Raw genomic sequence first — 15262 nt, forward strand, 5'->3', positions numbered from 1 at the left:
GAGTCACTGCTCGCTTCTTCAGAAACAATTTACTCAACATTTCTGAAATCAGAATTGACCTTTTGACCCTACTGCATTAAGATTCCAGCCTGCAGAACCTTTCTTCAGGCATTTGATACGTTCCTTTGTCTTTACGCTGGTTTTTTTCTTTTCTTTTTTACAGTGAAAGAGCCAATTCTTTCCTGGATCTGGAGATTTTCAGCAGATTAAATGTGCCACTCTGGTAGTCATGTGGGGTTTGTCTGGCTGTGCACATGGGGACCTCAGATTAAATTGTGGGATTTGTTTCCTTCATGTGCATGTCACATCTCGTATAACCAACTCAGCTGTAGTTTAGTTTCTTAACAACAACAAAATCAGGGGTGGGGGGGAATCCAAAGGGAATGGAAATTCTCATGCCTGATGCTTAAATTGGTGTTGCTAGCTAATCTATTATATATATTGGTTGCACTATGCTTTTGCTTTTTTTAATGTTTCCCTTCCATATTGGCAGAATAGTATGGTTGTTTTAAGGCCTCTAGCAACAAAGACTTGTCATACAACAAAACCATGAAGTATCCCAGAGGTTAAGCATGGCCAAAGCTTGTTGCATTGGTTCATCAGCTGTACTGTAGGAAGTACTCAGAATTGTTTTACATCCCACCTGCCTTTTTTCTTGAAAGTAATATTATAATTAGCATTAAGTTACACAATGGAGCTTCACTCCATTGATACACAGGAGCACATCCTCCCTTTCACCCCGTGAAAAGTTCTCAGTGCTGTGGTATCTTTGGATCACTTACCCTTGAATTTTCAGAATCTGGAATTAAACCTTCAGCTAGGGCAGTGTTTCTTAACAGTATTTTCTCCATGGTTAATGTTCTGCCTCTACACTCACATCAATGTTCTTGAAATATCTTTATTACCCTTTTTGCTTAAATTTGTCATATTTGGCTCTGAAGGCACTTACCTCAGGCAGTTCAATGCATGTGAATTTCATGGGAAATACAACACTTCATTTGAGATTTCCTTTTCTTAAATATTAACAACTCAAAATGAGTTTTTGACAATTGAAAACTACTCTAAGAACATTAGGAGATCAACATAAGGAAGCTAAAAAGTACTATTACAAGAGAGTACTATTATAAGAAATGTTTATGAGACTGAGATTAATTTGCCAGTAAACTATCAGCACTAGAGTTATTAAGAGCCTCTTGTGGCGCAGAGTGGTAAGGCAGCCGTCTGAAAGCTTTGCCCGTAAGGCTGGGAGTTCAATCCCAGCAGCCGGCTCAAGGTTGACTCAGCCTTCCATCCTTCCGAGGTCGGTAAAATGAGTACCCAGCTTGCTGGGGGGTAAACGGTAATGACTGGGGAAGGCACTGGCAAACCACCCCGTATTGAGTCTGCCATGAAAACGCTGGAGGGCGTCACCCCAAGGGTCAGACATGACTCGGTGCTTGCACAGGGGATACCTTTACCTTTACCTTTACTCACCAAATTTCCCAAAGTTGTGAAAAATCTGTATTTAAGATGTCTGCAGAGTTTGTAATATTCCAACTGTGCCAGACCTCAATTATATGTTTGTCTGTCTACAGTCACAATTGTTCTCACACTGCCAGATCTTGTATTACCTGAATTTTACTTAAATTTATGTAACCATTTTCTTATAATTACTGCTGAATGTATCATAACAGGTAGGGTGAGAATATATGAAGTAAGCCAGGACTCCTGCAGCTTCTTGCAAAGGAAGACATTTCAACGTGCAGTTTTTCTAAGTTCAGCCTAAGGATCTATATATCTTTCAGAATCTTTTATTCTATACAGCTATTCCTGTATCTGAATCTTGAAAAGTTCACTTGTTTGGGTCTGCAGATTTTAAAAGCATAGGAATTCCACCATAGCCTTCAGTGAATTTTTTCTTTTTGAAATTTTTAGTGAAATTTGAGCTTGTGACAAGCAATGATTCTGCGGCAACACAGATCAAGGATCCACACTCTCACTATGCATTTGAGGCAGACATTCACCAAGTAAAAGGGTGTACCATTTGTCTTTGGTGGTTCATGATTCAAGAAACATAGTCAGTGTAGCCTGTCTATGACAAGATGCACTATTGGTCTAAACAGTTTTCTGTGTTTTGATCCTTGTCAGCTGTTAGCAAAGGCAGGGCAAGGCTTCATTATTATACTTACAAAAGCAGGTAATGAAAATAGATATTACAGATAAATGCTTACATCATGGTTACTTACTATAGCATACATGTAACTGCATCAAAAACCAAGTCAACAGTAACACTCAATCCTGAGCAAATTGTACACTCTTGGAAGGCACAGTTCTGTTAGAGGATGAAGTTTGGCCCAGAATCCACTCATTGAGTGTCTTTGTGTGATTCATTATTTGCAGTCTGTCCTCAGTGGTGCAATTTCATGCATGTTTAATCAGAAGTCCTATGTTCAATAGAATTCATTATTTGGCAAGCATATATAGGATTACAGTCTAATTGGTCTGGCATCCTTGGGCAAATAAGTTTATATTGGGGGGAGGGACTCTAGTTTTTCCCCTTAAAATATATATTCTGTTAAACAACTGATTTACTGAAATTACCTTTTTCTTCTCTGGAAAAATGCTGAAGGACAATATTTTTTCGCCTCAGAGAAACTTCATTTTACAGCAACAAGCATTCATGAAGTACATACCGCTGTGAATCCTCCTCTCCATGCTTTTCCTACCACCTCAGTTTGAAGTGAGAAAGTGAAAGGCCCTTAACAAAACCATCATGTGTAAAAACGATAATATCCTGACTTCATTCTGTTGCACTGGACCGATTACAAATAGGGGAAATAGAGGCTTTAAAAAGACAATACACATTGAAACTTTGATAGTCATAAAAGAGATACCGCTTGGTCATTTTTTCCCTTCCCTTCCCTTCTCCCTATGAAAGATGATTGATAGACCTACTTAATGGAGTGTTATGGATCCATCCACCAATCAGAGAGTGGGCCATGAGGATGGCTCCCTGACTCGTGTGGCTTAGCTTGCTTTCAAGAGGATAAAAAGCCCTCTGTAGAGAGGGATTTGTTTACAGTGGTGAGTTTTAAAAAAAGACAAGACAGATTTTGCTGACAAGCAGCCATTTCCAATAAGGGGGTAGAGGATGGGAAAAGGACCTCCATAATGCCAAAGTCCAACTTGCAGAGCAGCCATTTCCTCCAGGGGAACAGATCTACCATCTGGAGATCAGTTGTAATTCTGGGAAATTTGTAGGCCCCACCTGGAGTTTAGCAACTCTAGGTGGAGTGGCTGGGGGCAAGCTGTGTTGGTGGGGTGTCATCACAATTACTCTACAGGGCTAGCTTCCACTGAGGCTCCACTCTGATTTTGCTGTATAGCCTTTGCAACAGAAAGTTTTACTTACTCACCAAAGTACTTACTACATGGAGCAATGCCTGACGTGCAGAACGCAGACAATGTTAAGAGCATGAAGAGAAATACTGTATAGGATAGCCAGTTTTTAACATGAGAACAAAATAGTATCAGATAACTACCAGTGTAACTGAATAACTCTGGTTTGAACTCTGAAATAATGGTGTTTCCCTGCAAAGTTTCTTAGTCACCACCTTTTCAACAACACTTTTTTTTTGTTGAGGTCTATCTGCCAGAGCAGGTGCAGGCAGCATCCTACATATGAGAAACTGGGCACATCCACCCTTACAATTACATTAAATGCTGTCTGAGATGTTTAGTATCTTCCCATTCAAGTGGACACCGAAAATATCTTTAAGGTTCCTTTTTGTGGGTCATGATTTGGTCAAGGGGTCTCACTGTCCATTCCTATTACCACGATGCCTCTGGTCTCCTAATCCTGTGCCATGCAACCATTTTTATATACCCACTGCATTATATTCAGTGATTCTGGATCTTCCTGTTATCAAAATGATGACCCCTAGTTGTGTGCCATCATAAATATCCTCCTACGTTGATTTGTCATTATGATACAAGGTCAGTACAATGTAGGCCACATCATTGTAGCCCTGGCTTAGCAGCTATTGCACCATACCCTGAATGTCTGTTAGCATGGGAGTTCATAGTTAGGGCTATTTCATTGGGACTAAAATGGTTTCCATATATTCTGGGTTAAACAGTTTTATGGACTCAAGAGCTACTAAAATGATTAAGGGGTTACAGCACCTTCCCTGCAAGGGTCTTTTTTGTTTTAAAAAAAGACAGATGAGAGAACAATCCCAAAATGTGAACTTGCCTTTCAGGGGAAGTATGATTCTCTCCAGGACAGGCTGACCTCAGGCTGACAGTGACCATAATGTTGATCAGCAGTACTCCATCTTATCTTAATGTACCTTCAATTTGTTGCCCTTTGTCCAATGTACCTCCAGACAGGAGTTAGGAATTCCCCCTCACCTCACCTGAAGCAGATAAAGGGGAGAGATAAGATATGGCTGTCATCTGTATATTTATGATATCTCACTGCAAATCCCCAAATGACCTCGGACACTGAAAAAAGATGGCACATTGTAGGTTACTGTAGTACAAATGCCACAGACTCAAGCAGCTATACTTTAGTACCACGCTCTGGTACTGATCTGAGAGGTAATTATTATTATTTCAAGTTATATCCCACCATTCTCCATAGACTCGTGGCAGGTTACATAAAACCAATAACCCCCCCAATAAAACCCCCAGTAAAACAGTTGCAACTCCTAATATCCTAAAACACAAAAGGCTGCATAGCCCCCATTCTTTCCCCGTTCTACAGTCAATCGTCATAGGGTGGAGATTCATATAGTGGTATCATGTTGGTTGGAGGAGGGCCCCCAGGGACCTGGTGAAAGAGTTCAGTTTTGCAGGCCCTGCAGAACTGAAAAAGCTCCGTCAGGGCTCTTAGCTCTTCTGAGAGCTCATTCCACCAGGCTGGGACTGAAAAAGCCCTGGCCTGGATCAAGGCCAGGTGTGCTTCTTTGGGGTAAACCACTGGCGTTTGGTGCCTTAAGTCTCCTTTGCTGCCAGACAGATTACCATAGTTGAGAGTATCAAACAATACTAAGAAATCTAGGTAAATCAACAAGAATATACTCCACCATTGTTCTGTTGGGAAATGTCATTCATCAGGGCAGCCAAGGCAGTTTCAGTCCCAAACCCAGTTCAAAATCCCAGCCTTTTTCAACCTTTTGACCATGGAGGACCCCCTGAAATAGTTTTTCAGGCTTCAAGGAGTCCTAGAAGTATGTCAGCTGGCCCCACCTCCCTGCCACATCCTACTGGAAGTGACATGTCACTGGAAGAGTCATCACCACCACATTAACAGGCAGGATCAAGGAGTCCGGGTGTGCAGGGGAGAACCAGGAGGCAGTTTACAGCAGGAATCGGGATGCAAACTCCATCCCCTCCCACTTGCAGAAACCATGAGAGAACTCACTCATGCTTGGGAGGGGGAAGAGGGAACAATGGAGGCAACCTGTTCCCGAACTTGGGGCTTAGTCCATTAGGGAGAAGTCCATAAGGGAAAAGGCCGCAGACCCCCAGGGGGCTGCTGACCTCTGGTTCGGAATCCCTGATCTAGATTGTCTCATTAAAACAAACAAATAAACAAACAAAAAAAAAACCTTGGAGGTCTCAGCTTGATAACTTTCTCAAAAAGTATATATTAACCTTGGGCTTATAATTATTTAAATATTGTTGGCTGGGAAAAATAGAGAAGGAAGAGCTTGCCAGAAACAACTTGTCTAACAGGGTTCTTATCATGCCCTATTTTAGCTAAAGTAAAGTCCAGTGGTTATTATAATTGTTACCATGAACCAGTATAACTTGATAGGTAATGAACAATATCTGGAAAAGAAAGGGATCAGATTTATTGTATGATTCTTATCCAAAATGAAAATAACAGTAATCTTTTTTTTTTGGGGGGGGGGAGGTGTAAATTAAAAATTGTTACATATATAAACATATATAAAATATTCTAAACACACACACACACACACACACACATATATATATATACACACACACACACATACATATATAAACATATATATATAATATTATATATATATATATATATATATATATATATATATATATATATATATATATATATATATATATATATATATATATATATATATAATATTTTGCCTTAAATGTCATTGCTTCAAATATACAACTGTTTAACCTTTCCAGGGCAATATTTTAAAAGGATATTTTATAGATTTAAAGGGTTGTAATGGAATTCGTCTTGCTTCCTCATGAGATATTATCTCTGGAACAATTAAGCAAGAGCTAGTTAAATTTAATTACACTGGAAACTTGTTCCATATTAATACTGAATCAAACAATACAGTGCTGCCACCTGTTAACAGTAGCCCTCCAAGGGAAGATTAGCTTTTATAGCTTTTGGAACTGACTTTTTGAGATGAATAATTTGGCCTGGATCTTTTCAGGTGTTACTCACAGATTTTTAAAAAGGGCTGGTCATATGTTATTTGTGTAAGACTGATAGCAAGATGGTCTGAAAACAGTGTCATAAAAGCGATGTAGAATATGTTGGTTTTATTATACTCTCAAAGGGTAAAGTTCACCCTGTATACTGATGGAGTACATTTACTGCAATATACAAGCAGCCCTGCATAACAATCTTACACAGTCATATGGTATCAGCGACTCCTTTGCCACTGGGACTGCAGGCACCAATGTACAGGTTGTAAGACCAGTTAACTACCTTCCGCCAATACAAGAGACACACGTCAGCACAGAGGGATTGCTTTTACCATCAATGGCTCGGCAAGACTGGTTAGACTCACCTGTCACTTCAAAAGACGATATTGTGATTGCACTAATAAGATTTCTTGGTAACTAAGCCCTGTGATTTCGGAAGGGATCATATCCATCTAATGCTAAAAGTTATAGCTGTAGAGTTCAGGAAATGTGAGCCTTTTTTCAAATGTTCAGGAAACCTAAATAGGAAGTAAGGAAAAAACAGGGCAAGAAGGAAGAAATCAGGCCAGGAATGGAGAACATTCAGACATTCAATTAAATTTATTGCCCAGTCTTAAAGCCCAATGAAGTCCTGTTTAATTGATGGTGTTGGTACTGAGAATACAAAGGCTGGGTCCTGGGTCGCCACCCCGCGTAACAATCAGACATGAATGGTGGATTTTCCTCAATTCCTATGCGTGGCACATGATTCAGTTCCGGTCTGCAGCACACATGGGGAACAGGGTTCAGCCTTCTTCTCTTATGCCATTTCCCCAACCTTAAATGGTTTGGAGGAGTGCTAATTGGCCTAATGGGAAAAACCTGCCTGTACCCTGTTTGGGAAGATCACCATTTTTTAAAATATGTGCAGCTCTTGTACCTTTAGCAACAGCCAGATGCACACAAATTCAGCACCCAAGCCTTTATTTTTTATGGCAGGAAAAGGAGTGTTACCTATTTATTTTCTGCATTTTAGGCTTCTGTTAAATACACAGGAAAGTGTTAGCGATTCTGTTTGTTAGTCTATCACATGCCAACAAACTTACATTGACCTGAAAAAACAACAACATTTTGCAACACCCATCCAAACAGGCACCCAATTAGCTTTACCGGAAGAGGAAGAAATTATAATGGAGGAAAATATAATGAACTGAATAGGGCATATATTATGCATGCCTGCATATATTTTCTGCCTAAAATATAATCTGTTTATAATGACCTTGAACTTAATCTGCTTCAGGCATATCATTATACCCAACAATTGCCAAATGGTAACCTCTTACATCACAGGTGGTGTGACGATGTAGGATCATGAAACTCTTGTGAGACAAGAGACCTCTTTCCTCATCGCTGTTTGGAAACACAGGGTGCTTTCCAAGTGCTGCAAGTCACACAAGAACAGCTCTGATCCTGCTTAAGCCAAATGACCAAATGCAGCGTACAGCCTATAACCTAGATGGCATCATTAAAAAAAAAAGATATCTTTATCAGTGGTCTGACAAGTGTCACTTTCCTCATAATGGAGCTTTTAACAATTGTACCCCGTCACAAGCCAGTTATGGAAATGACGGGCAATAAGATCAATCAATCAGTCAATCAATTAATTCATCAATCAATCAATTGAGGTTGCCGAGCTACTATGGTTTCTGTCAGTGGTTAAAGCGGAGATCTTCTCCCGCACCCCCGGTGCAATCATTATGGGGTCTGTAGAGCCCACCAATATTTTCTGGTCCCTGGTTGCTTCCTCCCCCAAAGCAAAGAGCCATTTCTGGCTTTCCTTCATCTCAGTGAAGCCAGAGGTAAGAAGACCCCATAAGGAATCACATTTGAGTCTGCAGAGTATTCCTATTCAGGAACAGCTGCCTCCTTCATGGGAGGCTTTGGACTGGCTGACATTTTATGGCAGGAACCTTCAAACATTTTGTCACTGAGCCCAGCCCCACAGGCAGACTTTTGTTGTGATGTCCATTACCCCTTCTCAAATTTCCCAAATTTAGTATTCACGTAAGAAGATAATTGCTTTTCTTTAAGATAGTTTCACAGGGTAGCTGTATTGGTCTACAGCAGTCTTTTTTCAACCTTTTGACCATAGAGGAGCCCCTGAAATAAATTTTCAGGCTTCAAGGTCCCCCGGAAGTAGTCAGCCGATCACGCCTCCCTCCGCCGGAAGTGACTTAACCACCCGCATCCTTTGCCCTCCTTTCACTCCCTCCCTCCACCTTTGTTACTATTATGGTGGCTTGCCTCATGCACGTCAGAAAGGGCAGCTGAGAAGACAGCCTGACAAGACCACCCACAATACACCATAACAGATTCCCTGCCTGGTTTTTTTACCCCCATGGCCTACCCACCAAGCCCTCCAGGCAGAGGCTGCCAGTTCCCTAGCTTGTGACAAAGTCCATCAAGGCAGGAGGGAAAAGGCCGTGGACCCCCTCTGGAACTCCCGTAGACCCCTAGGGTCTTTGACACCCGGTTGGGAATCCCTGATCTACAGCATAGATTCAAGTGGATAGCCATGTTGATCTGAAGCAGCAGAACAAATTTAGAGTACAGTGGCACCTTTAAGACCAACAAAGTTTTATTCAAGGTATGAGCTTTTGTGTGCATTGCGTAAATTTGGTCTACAGCAAAACAGCTAGGATTGAGTCCAGTGGCACCTTAGAGAATAATAAGGTTTTCCAAGTATAAGCTTCCAGGTATACCCCCCAAATTTTGTTAGTCTTCAAAGTGCCAATTGACTACTTTCTAGCTGACTTCAGGACCATTACACACACACACTCTCTCTCTGCCTACACTGCCTCATAGATTTGATACATAGGAAACTTGACAAACCCTTGCCTGAACATCACACAGAACTCCTTGGAAGGACAGGAAATATAAAGAACCAAGTTTAAGTCCAGTGGCACCTTGAAGACCAACAATGTTTTATTATTATTATTTTTTATTTTATTTATTAATCACCTCATAAGACTCAGGGTGGTTTACAGTAGAATAAAACAAAATTTGTATAAAATATACATTTAAATACATACATGAAATTATAACATTAAAACAAATATAAACAGATTGTCCTCTCCTATTATGGGAAAGAATAAATTACACAAATGGAGAAGAAAATGATGGGAGCAACTGGGATGGGGGCTTACAAAGACGGTCCATTGCTGCTTGGCCAGTGGGTTCTGAAAGGGAGGCCAATAGAGCAGGTGGTTTTAGGCCTGGCGGAATACCTGTGTCTTACAAGCCCTGGAGAATTGTCTGAGATCCCACAGAGCACTGATCACAGTTGGCAGAGCATTCCACCAGGCTGGAGCCAAACCCAAAAAGGCCCTGCTCCAGGCCAATTTTATTTCTTCCAGGCTGGGAAACCTAAAGAGATTCTGCGGGCTAGATCTTAATGCCCTCTGGGGGACATAGATGAATGCTTATGGCTTGAATAAAATTTTGCTATATATTCCTATGGTCGTGTAAGGAGTTCTTAGTCTGACAAAGAGTGCTTGCACTTGAAAGCTCACGCCCTGAATAAATCTTTGTTGGTCTTAAATATGCTACTGGACTCTGATTCTATTGTGCTACTTCAGACCAACACGGCTACCCATTTGAATCTACCTTGAATAAAACTTTGTTGGACTTCAAGGTGCCCCTGGATTCCAACTCTGTCCTGTTGCTTCAGACCCACCTGAGTCTATGTTCAGGAAATAGGGGTGGAATGAATGGCATGCTGCCAAGAGGTAAGGCTTTACCACAGTTCAGGTGCTGATATGTGCTAGAATCTGGGAGTACTATTAACTTGTCCTACCCCCCCCCCCCCCGAAAAAAAAATCCTGGCCCAAAGAAAGCGTGTTTGCTACCCCCACCCCACACACACACACACTGTGTGGTGCGACCGTTCGTGCGATTGATTGACTGAGTGCCCCCCTCCCCCGCCCCAATCAGCACCACCACCACCACCGCCTGGCCCGAGGCGCGTCCCTGCCGCTGCTGCTTCAGCGACTCCTTCAGAGTGACTCAGCGGCTCTTGCTGCCCTGCTGACCCCTGCAGTGCAAGGCGGCGGCTCGTCAGGGCGCTGCTGCTTCCTCCTCCTCCTCCTCCCGCGCCTTTTTCCCCGGAGACGGACCCGGGCAGAGCACGAAGCGCTCCAAAGAAGAAGCGTCAGCGGCACCGCTTGCCAGCCCTCCGACCAGCCTCTCGCCTTCGCCGCCGATGGACGCCGCTGCCAAATGCCCCCGCGGCGGGGAGGACACGCAGGCCCGCGAGTGGACCCTGAGGAGGGGCTACGACTTGCTTCGCGACCCGCGGCTCAATAAGGTGTGGGGCGGGAGGGTCAGGTGCCCCGGCGGCAGCGGGAGGAGGGGCTCCTTCGCGCCGGGTATGCTCCGCCGGGGGCTGTCCCCACGGCCGCTGTCCTCGGAAGGGGATCCCGCCGGCCTCCCTGGGACGGGACTTAACCATTTAGGGGCTGCGGCGTAAAAAGTCTGCCCAGAAGTTTCCCTCTTCCAGCTGACAGCGAGCCGGGCGGCATTTTCCGCCTCGGCTCCGCCCCAACTCGCTCGGAAAGGAGAAAGACACCAACAAAACAAGCTCTGCACGCCTAGCAGTTCGCGCCCGGGCTGAGCTCGCGGTGAAGCGCCGGTCCGGTCTGCCCCTCACCGCACCCCCACTTGGCACCCCACAACCACGGCAGCCACGCGAATGGAGCCTGGCAGGCAGCCCGTGACCCACCAGCCGTGCGCGCCCTTCCCGGGTTCTGTCTCCGTCCCTTGGCGGGCCTGACCTCGGGCACAATCCCCTCAGGGCGAAAGGCGGCTTGGCTCTGAGCAGTCCCTTACGCTTGGCACGGGGGCCTGGCGCGCTTTCAGCGTAACCCCGGGCCGGGAGTGCATCTGTCATGCCAGGCTCTGTGCCACTGGCCAGCCAGTTACGCTGCCACGCCCTCCGCTACTGCTCTTCCCAACCTCCTGCCGGGCGGCAGCTTCCTCAAGTGGTCTCCACTTCTGCATATGAACGGTCATGCCTGGCGGGTAGCAGTCCAAATAGACTAAATACAACGTTATTTCCAAAAGATAAGGCTGGGCTGGGAGACTACACGACGTCTAGAAAGACAGACCACCTTGCATTAATCTTGCTCTTTTCTTGGGTGAAGGAGAAATCTGTGTGGATTTTCATAAAGTGTTGGAATGGTACTGCATAGGAAACCATTACACCCGAGGAGGTGGGCACTGACATGTATACTGTTAAGTAGGGGTAAAAGAAGAGAAGCTTTCAAGTTGCACTTAGTTGAGTACCTTGTGGATTTAGCTCTAGTCTGGACAGTTGAAGCAGTGTTTTAATGAGCAAGGTGGCGTGGCACAGGATAATCCCAAAGGTGTCCAGTTCAACTGTTGCCTGGGCTGTCTTCAATATAGAGGTAATAATATTGGCCTATCTCTTGAGTGTAGATATAAAGATTACAGCAAGAAGATGTTATGTGAAGTGCTTTGAACCTTGAAAGTGCGGTATAAATGCAAAGAATTAGTAGTTGGGAGGGAGGGTTAAATTAATGCAGTTTTTTCACAGTAATTAAGATGTTACACTGAAAAGAATACTACAACAAATGGGGGACCCCAAAGAACCTGTGTGTGTGTGTGGGAATCTCATTGGTCCCACTATTTCCTCTTTCCCTCCCATGAATGCCTCTGTAGTCTCTCCCCTTCTCTTGTTTCCCACTCACCAGACAACCTACCTTTATTTACCCCCATCATCAGCCTTCCTGCCTTCTCTCCCCCTGGTAGCTTCACTTTGGGAAAACTTTGCATGGGGCTGGCTGTTAGGCCAGGCCCAGTTGTGCAATTGGGAACCTGCAAGGGACTTTCCCCTGTATCCCCCTCCCTACACTATTTCCTCTTTTCCTTCTCCGGGCAGCCCCCCTATCCTCATCTTTTGTTGCTTCTTTCTCTCCTTCCCCCTAACCAACCTACCTACCTACCTACCTTCTATTTAACCCCCACTGACAGTTATATTTTTATGTACTCCATTCATACCCTGCCTTTTTTCACACAAGGGACCCAAACATTATTTTCCTCTGTTTTATTTTCAAAACAATTGTGTGACGTAACCAGGCTTAGACTGTGTGACTGTCCTAAGGTCACCCAGTGACCTTCCATAGCAGAATGGGGTTCAAACCTGAGTCTTCCAGATCCTAGTCTGAAACTCTACTCTAATCACTGTACTACACAGGCTTTTGTGAGGTGTCTCCTATTGAACAATAACAAGCAGCCAGGCCTGGGTGAGTTATGCAGGTTGTACGGTATGGTATCAAGTTGCCCAGTGTTTGAGCCTGGCCTTGATAAGGCCTTGTCAAAAGGTCGGAACAGCCCTGGAAAAGGTCCTGCCCTTTCCCCTGCCTTTGTGGATAGACACTAAGGCTTATAGTAATAGTCCAGGCTAGTATTGGCCATTGAAGGCATTTTTCTCTTTCAGCTACTGGTGCTGCTTCTGTTATTGGGGGGAGCGGGTTAACCAACAACCTATTTTTTAGATTTCAGATTTTTCTTTTGCAAAATGGGGCTTTTCTCAGGTTTATAGAAAGATCTCTTGATTTGTCCATGTTCCCAGTATTTGGATTTAAGTTTTCACAGATTTTGGCCATGTTGAGAATTGGACATATGATTGATAATGGCAATTAAATGTAATGTAATGTTATTCAGAAGCATTATTGATGATTAGGGTTGGATCTGAACCGTCTCTTCTTGAAGTGGATTCCTCTTGCTCTCTACAGGCTCCCATGCAATCCCTAACAGTCCCTGGGCACTTAGAATCAACGTTGGGTGGGGGATGGGACTGCACAGTGAAGGGAGATGTAAGAAATATCTGATCTGTGAGTGTAGGTTTTGTCTCTGTTCTTTGGATGCAGTCCATTGTCTTTATGCAACATTATCCTCACACTCATTTGCCAAGTATTTTCTTGTGGGATGCAAGCTTCACTAATGGTGATGTAGTCTATTATTATGGACTGCCCATAGCACATCTAGATATTAATAATACAGTTTATGTACTTCACCCATGCCTAATCTCTGCCATATTTTTCTTTTCTAGTTTTTGTTCTTACAAGGGAAGTACCCCTTTGTCTTTCAGACAGGAACATTAGTGCCTTTCTAGGAAGACGTATCCTTATCTCAGTGTGCTATGCAAGTGCTATTGGCGCTGAATCAGAGCTGGTGTTAAAATAAAAACCCAGGCTTTATTGTTGTGTGGAAAATTCCTTGGAATAAGGTCCTGAGTGTGGAACAGACAATTACTTGTTTGATTAATTGCTCTGGATAAATGATACCAGTGGTTCTCAACCTGGGGGTCGGGACCCCTTTGGGGGTTGAACGAGACATTCACAGGGGTCGTGGCAGGGCAAGCAGCATGGTCAGGGGGTGAGATGCCATCTACACAACAGCCTTGTGGGGTAGATCAAGATAGAGCATTCATCTGTCTGAAGCAGCAGAAAAGAGTGAGATCAGCATGGTGGGACAAGGGGCAGAGCTGAATTGAGAAACTCCGGAAAAAAATATACAATCGTGGAACAATAGATCTTCATGCCATTGGTCAGTTTTGGTTTAATTTCTGTGAAAGAAAACTGGCATAATTTTATGGTTGGGGGTCACCACAGCATGAGGAACTGTATTAAAGGGTCACGTCATTAGGAAGGTTGAGAACTACTGAATTAAATACTAATATGAATAATAAATATTATCTGGCTTTGATAGTCCAGGCTAGCCTGATCTTGCCAGTATTTGGATAGGCGATCAAAAAGGAATAACAGGGTTGCAATGCAGAGGGAGGCAATGGCAGATTGCCTCAGAACATCTCTTGCCTTTGAAAGTCTTTAGGGGTTGCCATGAATCAGCTGTGGCTTGATGGCAAAATATAAGAATGAATGTGGAAATGAAAATATAAGCAGTTAATGTGTTGTATTTGTAAGAGAGCAGCACATGGAATTATTTGGTGAATTAGATGAAATGCTTTCTATAACTATTGGTCATTATTGGTGCTTTTTTACAAAACACTGGGGTGATCATACCAGTGAAATAAAAATAGGTAATTTTCTTCACATGGAAGTAACCTAGGTTATGGAATTCAGGTGTAAAATAATACCAGTAGTTAGCATGCCTAAAAAAAATGCAGACTTTGCTGATGAATACAGATTGAAATCAGAATGGCCTGTTTACTGTAGAAGGAGAGTGACTGGGAGAGGATATAATGACACTCTAAACATCTGTCACAGTGGCAGGAAGGAAGCTATTTAACTTAGGCTATGTACAACAAAAAATAATGGGAGAAAAGCAACCATGGGGAGCTCATTTATTATGTTGTTTTTCACAAGAACAATTTCCTTCATAGAAATGGACTTGAGGACGACTGGTCTTGATGGGTTACAAGAGAAGAAGTGTACAGCACTCTTATGCAGTACCCTCTCCCCCTTTCCTGAGTAGATTTTCAGCTTTATAAAAACAGATTTTAAATGCCCAATCAGTAAATATTCTCTTGAATACATATCAAATTCAAATTTATTTAATATAGCACTGTGGCCAGATAAAACAGCAAAACAACAACAACAACATTTCACAGCAGAAATTACATAATCAGGGAACCAATACAAAATTTAAAATATTTAAAATTGCATGATTGATGGGTACATTATAAAAAATACATAGTAAAATTCCTCAAAAACACCTTTACTTAAGCTTAAGTTGTCTTTCCTGTGTGCTAACACATGAGCACAATATTTGGCAACCTGCTTAATAATATGGCCCCTAGTATTCCACAGGAGAAATT

General features: G+C 43.0%; 1 protein-coding gene and 1 long non-coding RNA gene across 2 annotated transcripts in view; one reads left to right on the top strand and one right to left on the bottom strand.

Moving 5' to 3' along the window:
* Positions 1 to 852: 852 nt before the first annotated feature.
* On the bottom strand, positions 853 to 11363 carry LOC143821624 (uncharacterized). Its single transcript, XR_013225855.1, has 3 exons — positions 11183 to 11363; positions 6789 to 6941; positions 853 to 4397 (listed from the first exon to the last, which is right to left on the bottom strand). It is a non-coding gene; the product is annotated as an uncharacterized LOC143821624 (long non-coding RNA).
* Positions 10498 to 15262, top strand: part of ME1 (malic enzyme 1) — a 158978-nt gene continuing 154213 nt past the window's right edge. Inside the window, exon 1 of the mRNA XM_077305719.1 lies at positions 10498 to 10768. Coding sequence (XP_077161834.1) covers positions 10664 to 10768 — 105 coding nt within the window. The 5' untranslated portion in view covers positions 10498 to 10663. The remainder of the gene's footprint in view (positions 10769 to 15262) is intronic.

This window comes from Paroedura picta, chromosome 1 (assembly GCF_049243985.1).
Source record: "Paroedura picta isolate Pp20150507F chromosome 1, Ppicta_v3.0, whole genome shotgun sequence".
Classification (NCBI taxonomy): domain Eukaryota; kingdom Metazoa; phylum Chordata; class Lepidosauria; order Squamata; family Gekkonidae; genus Paroedura; species Paroedura picta.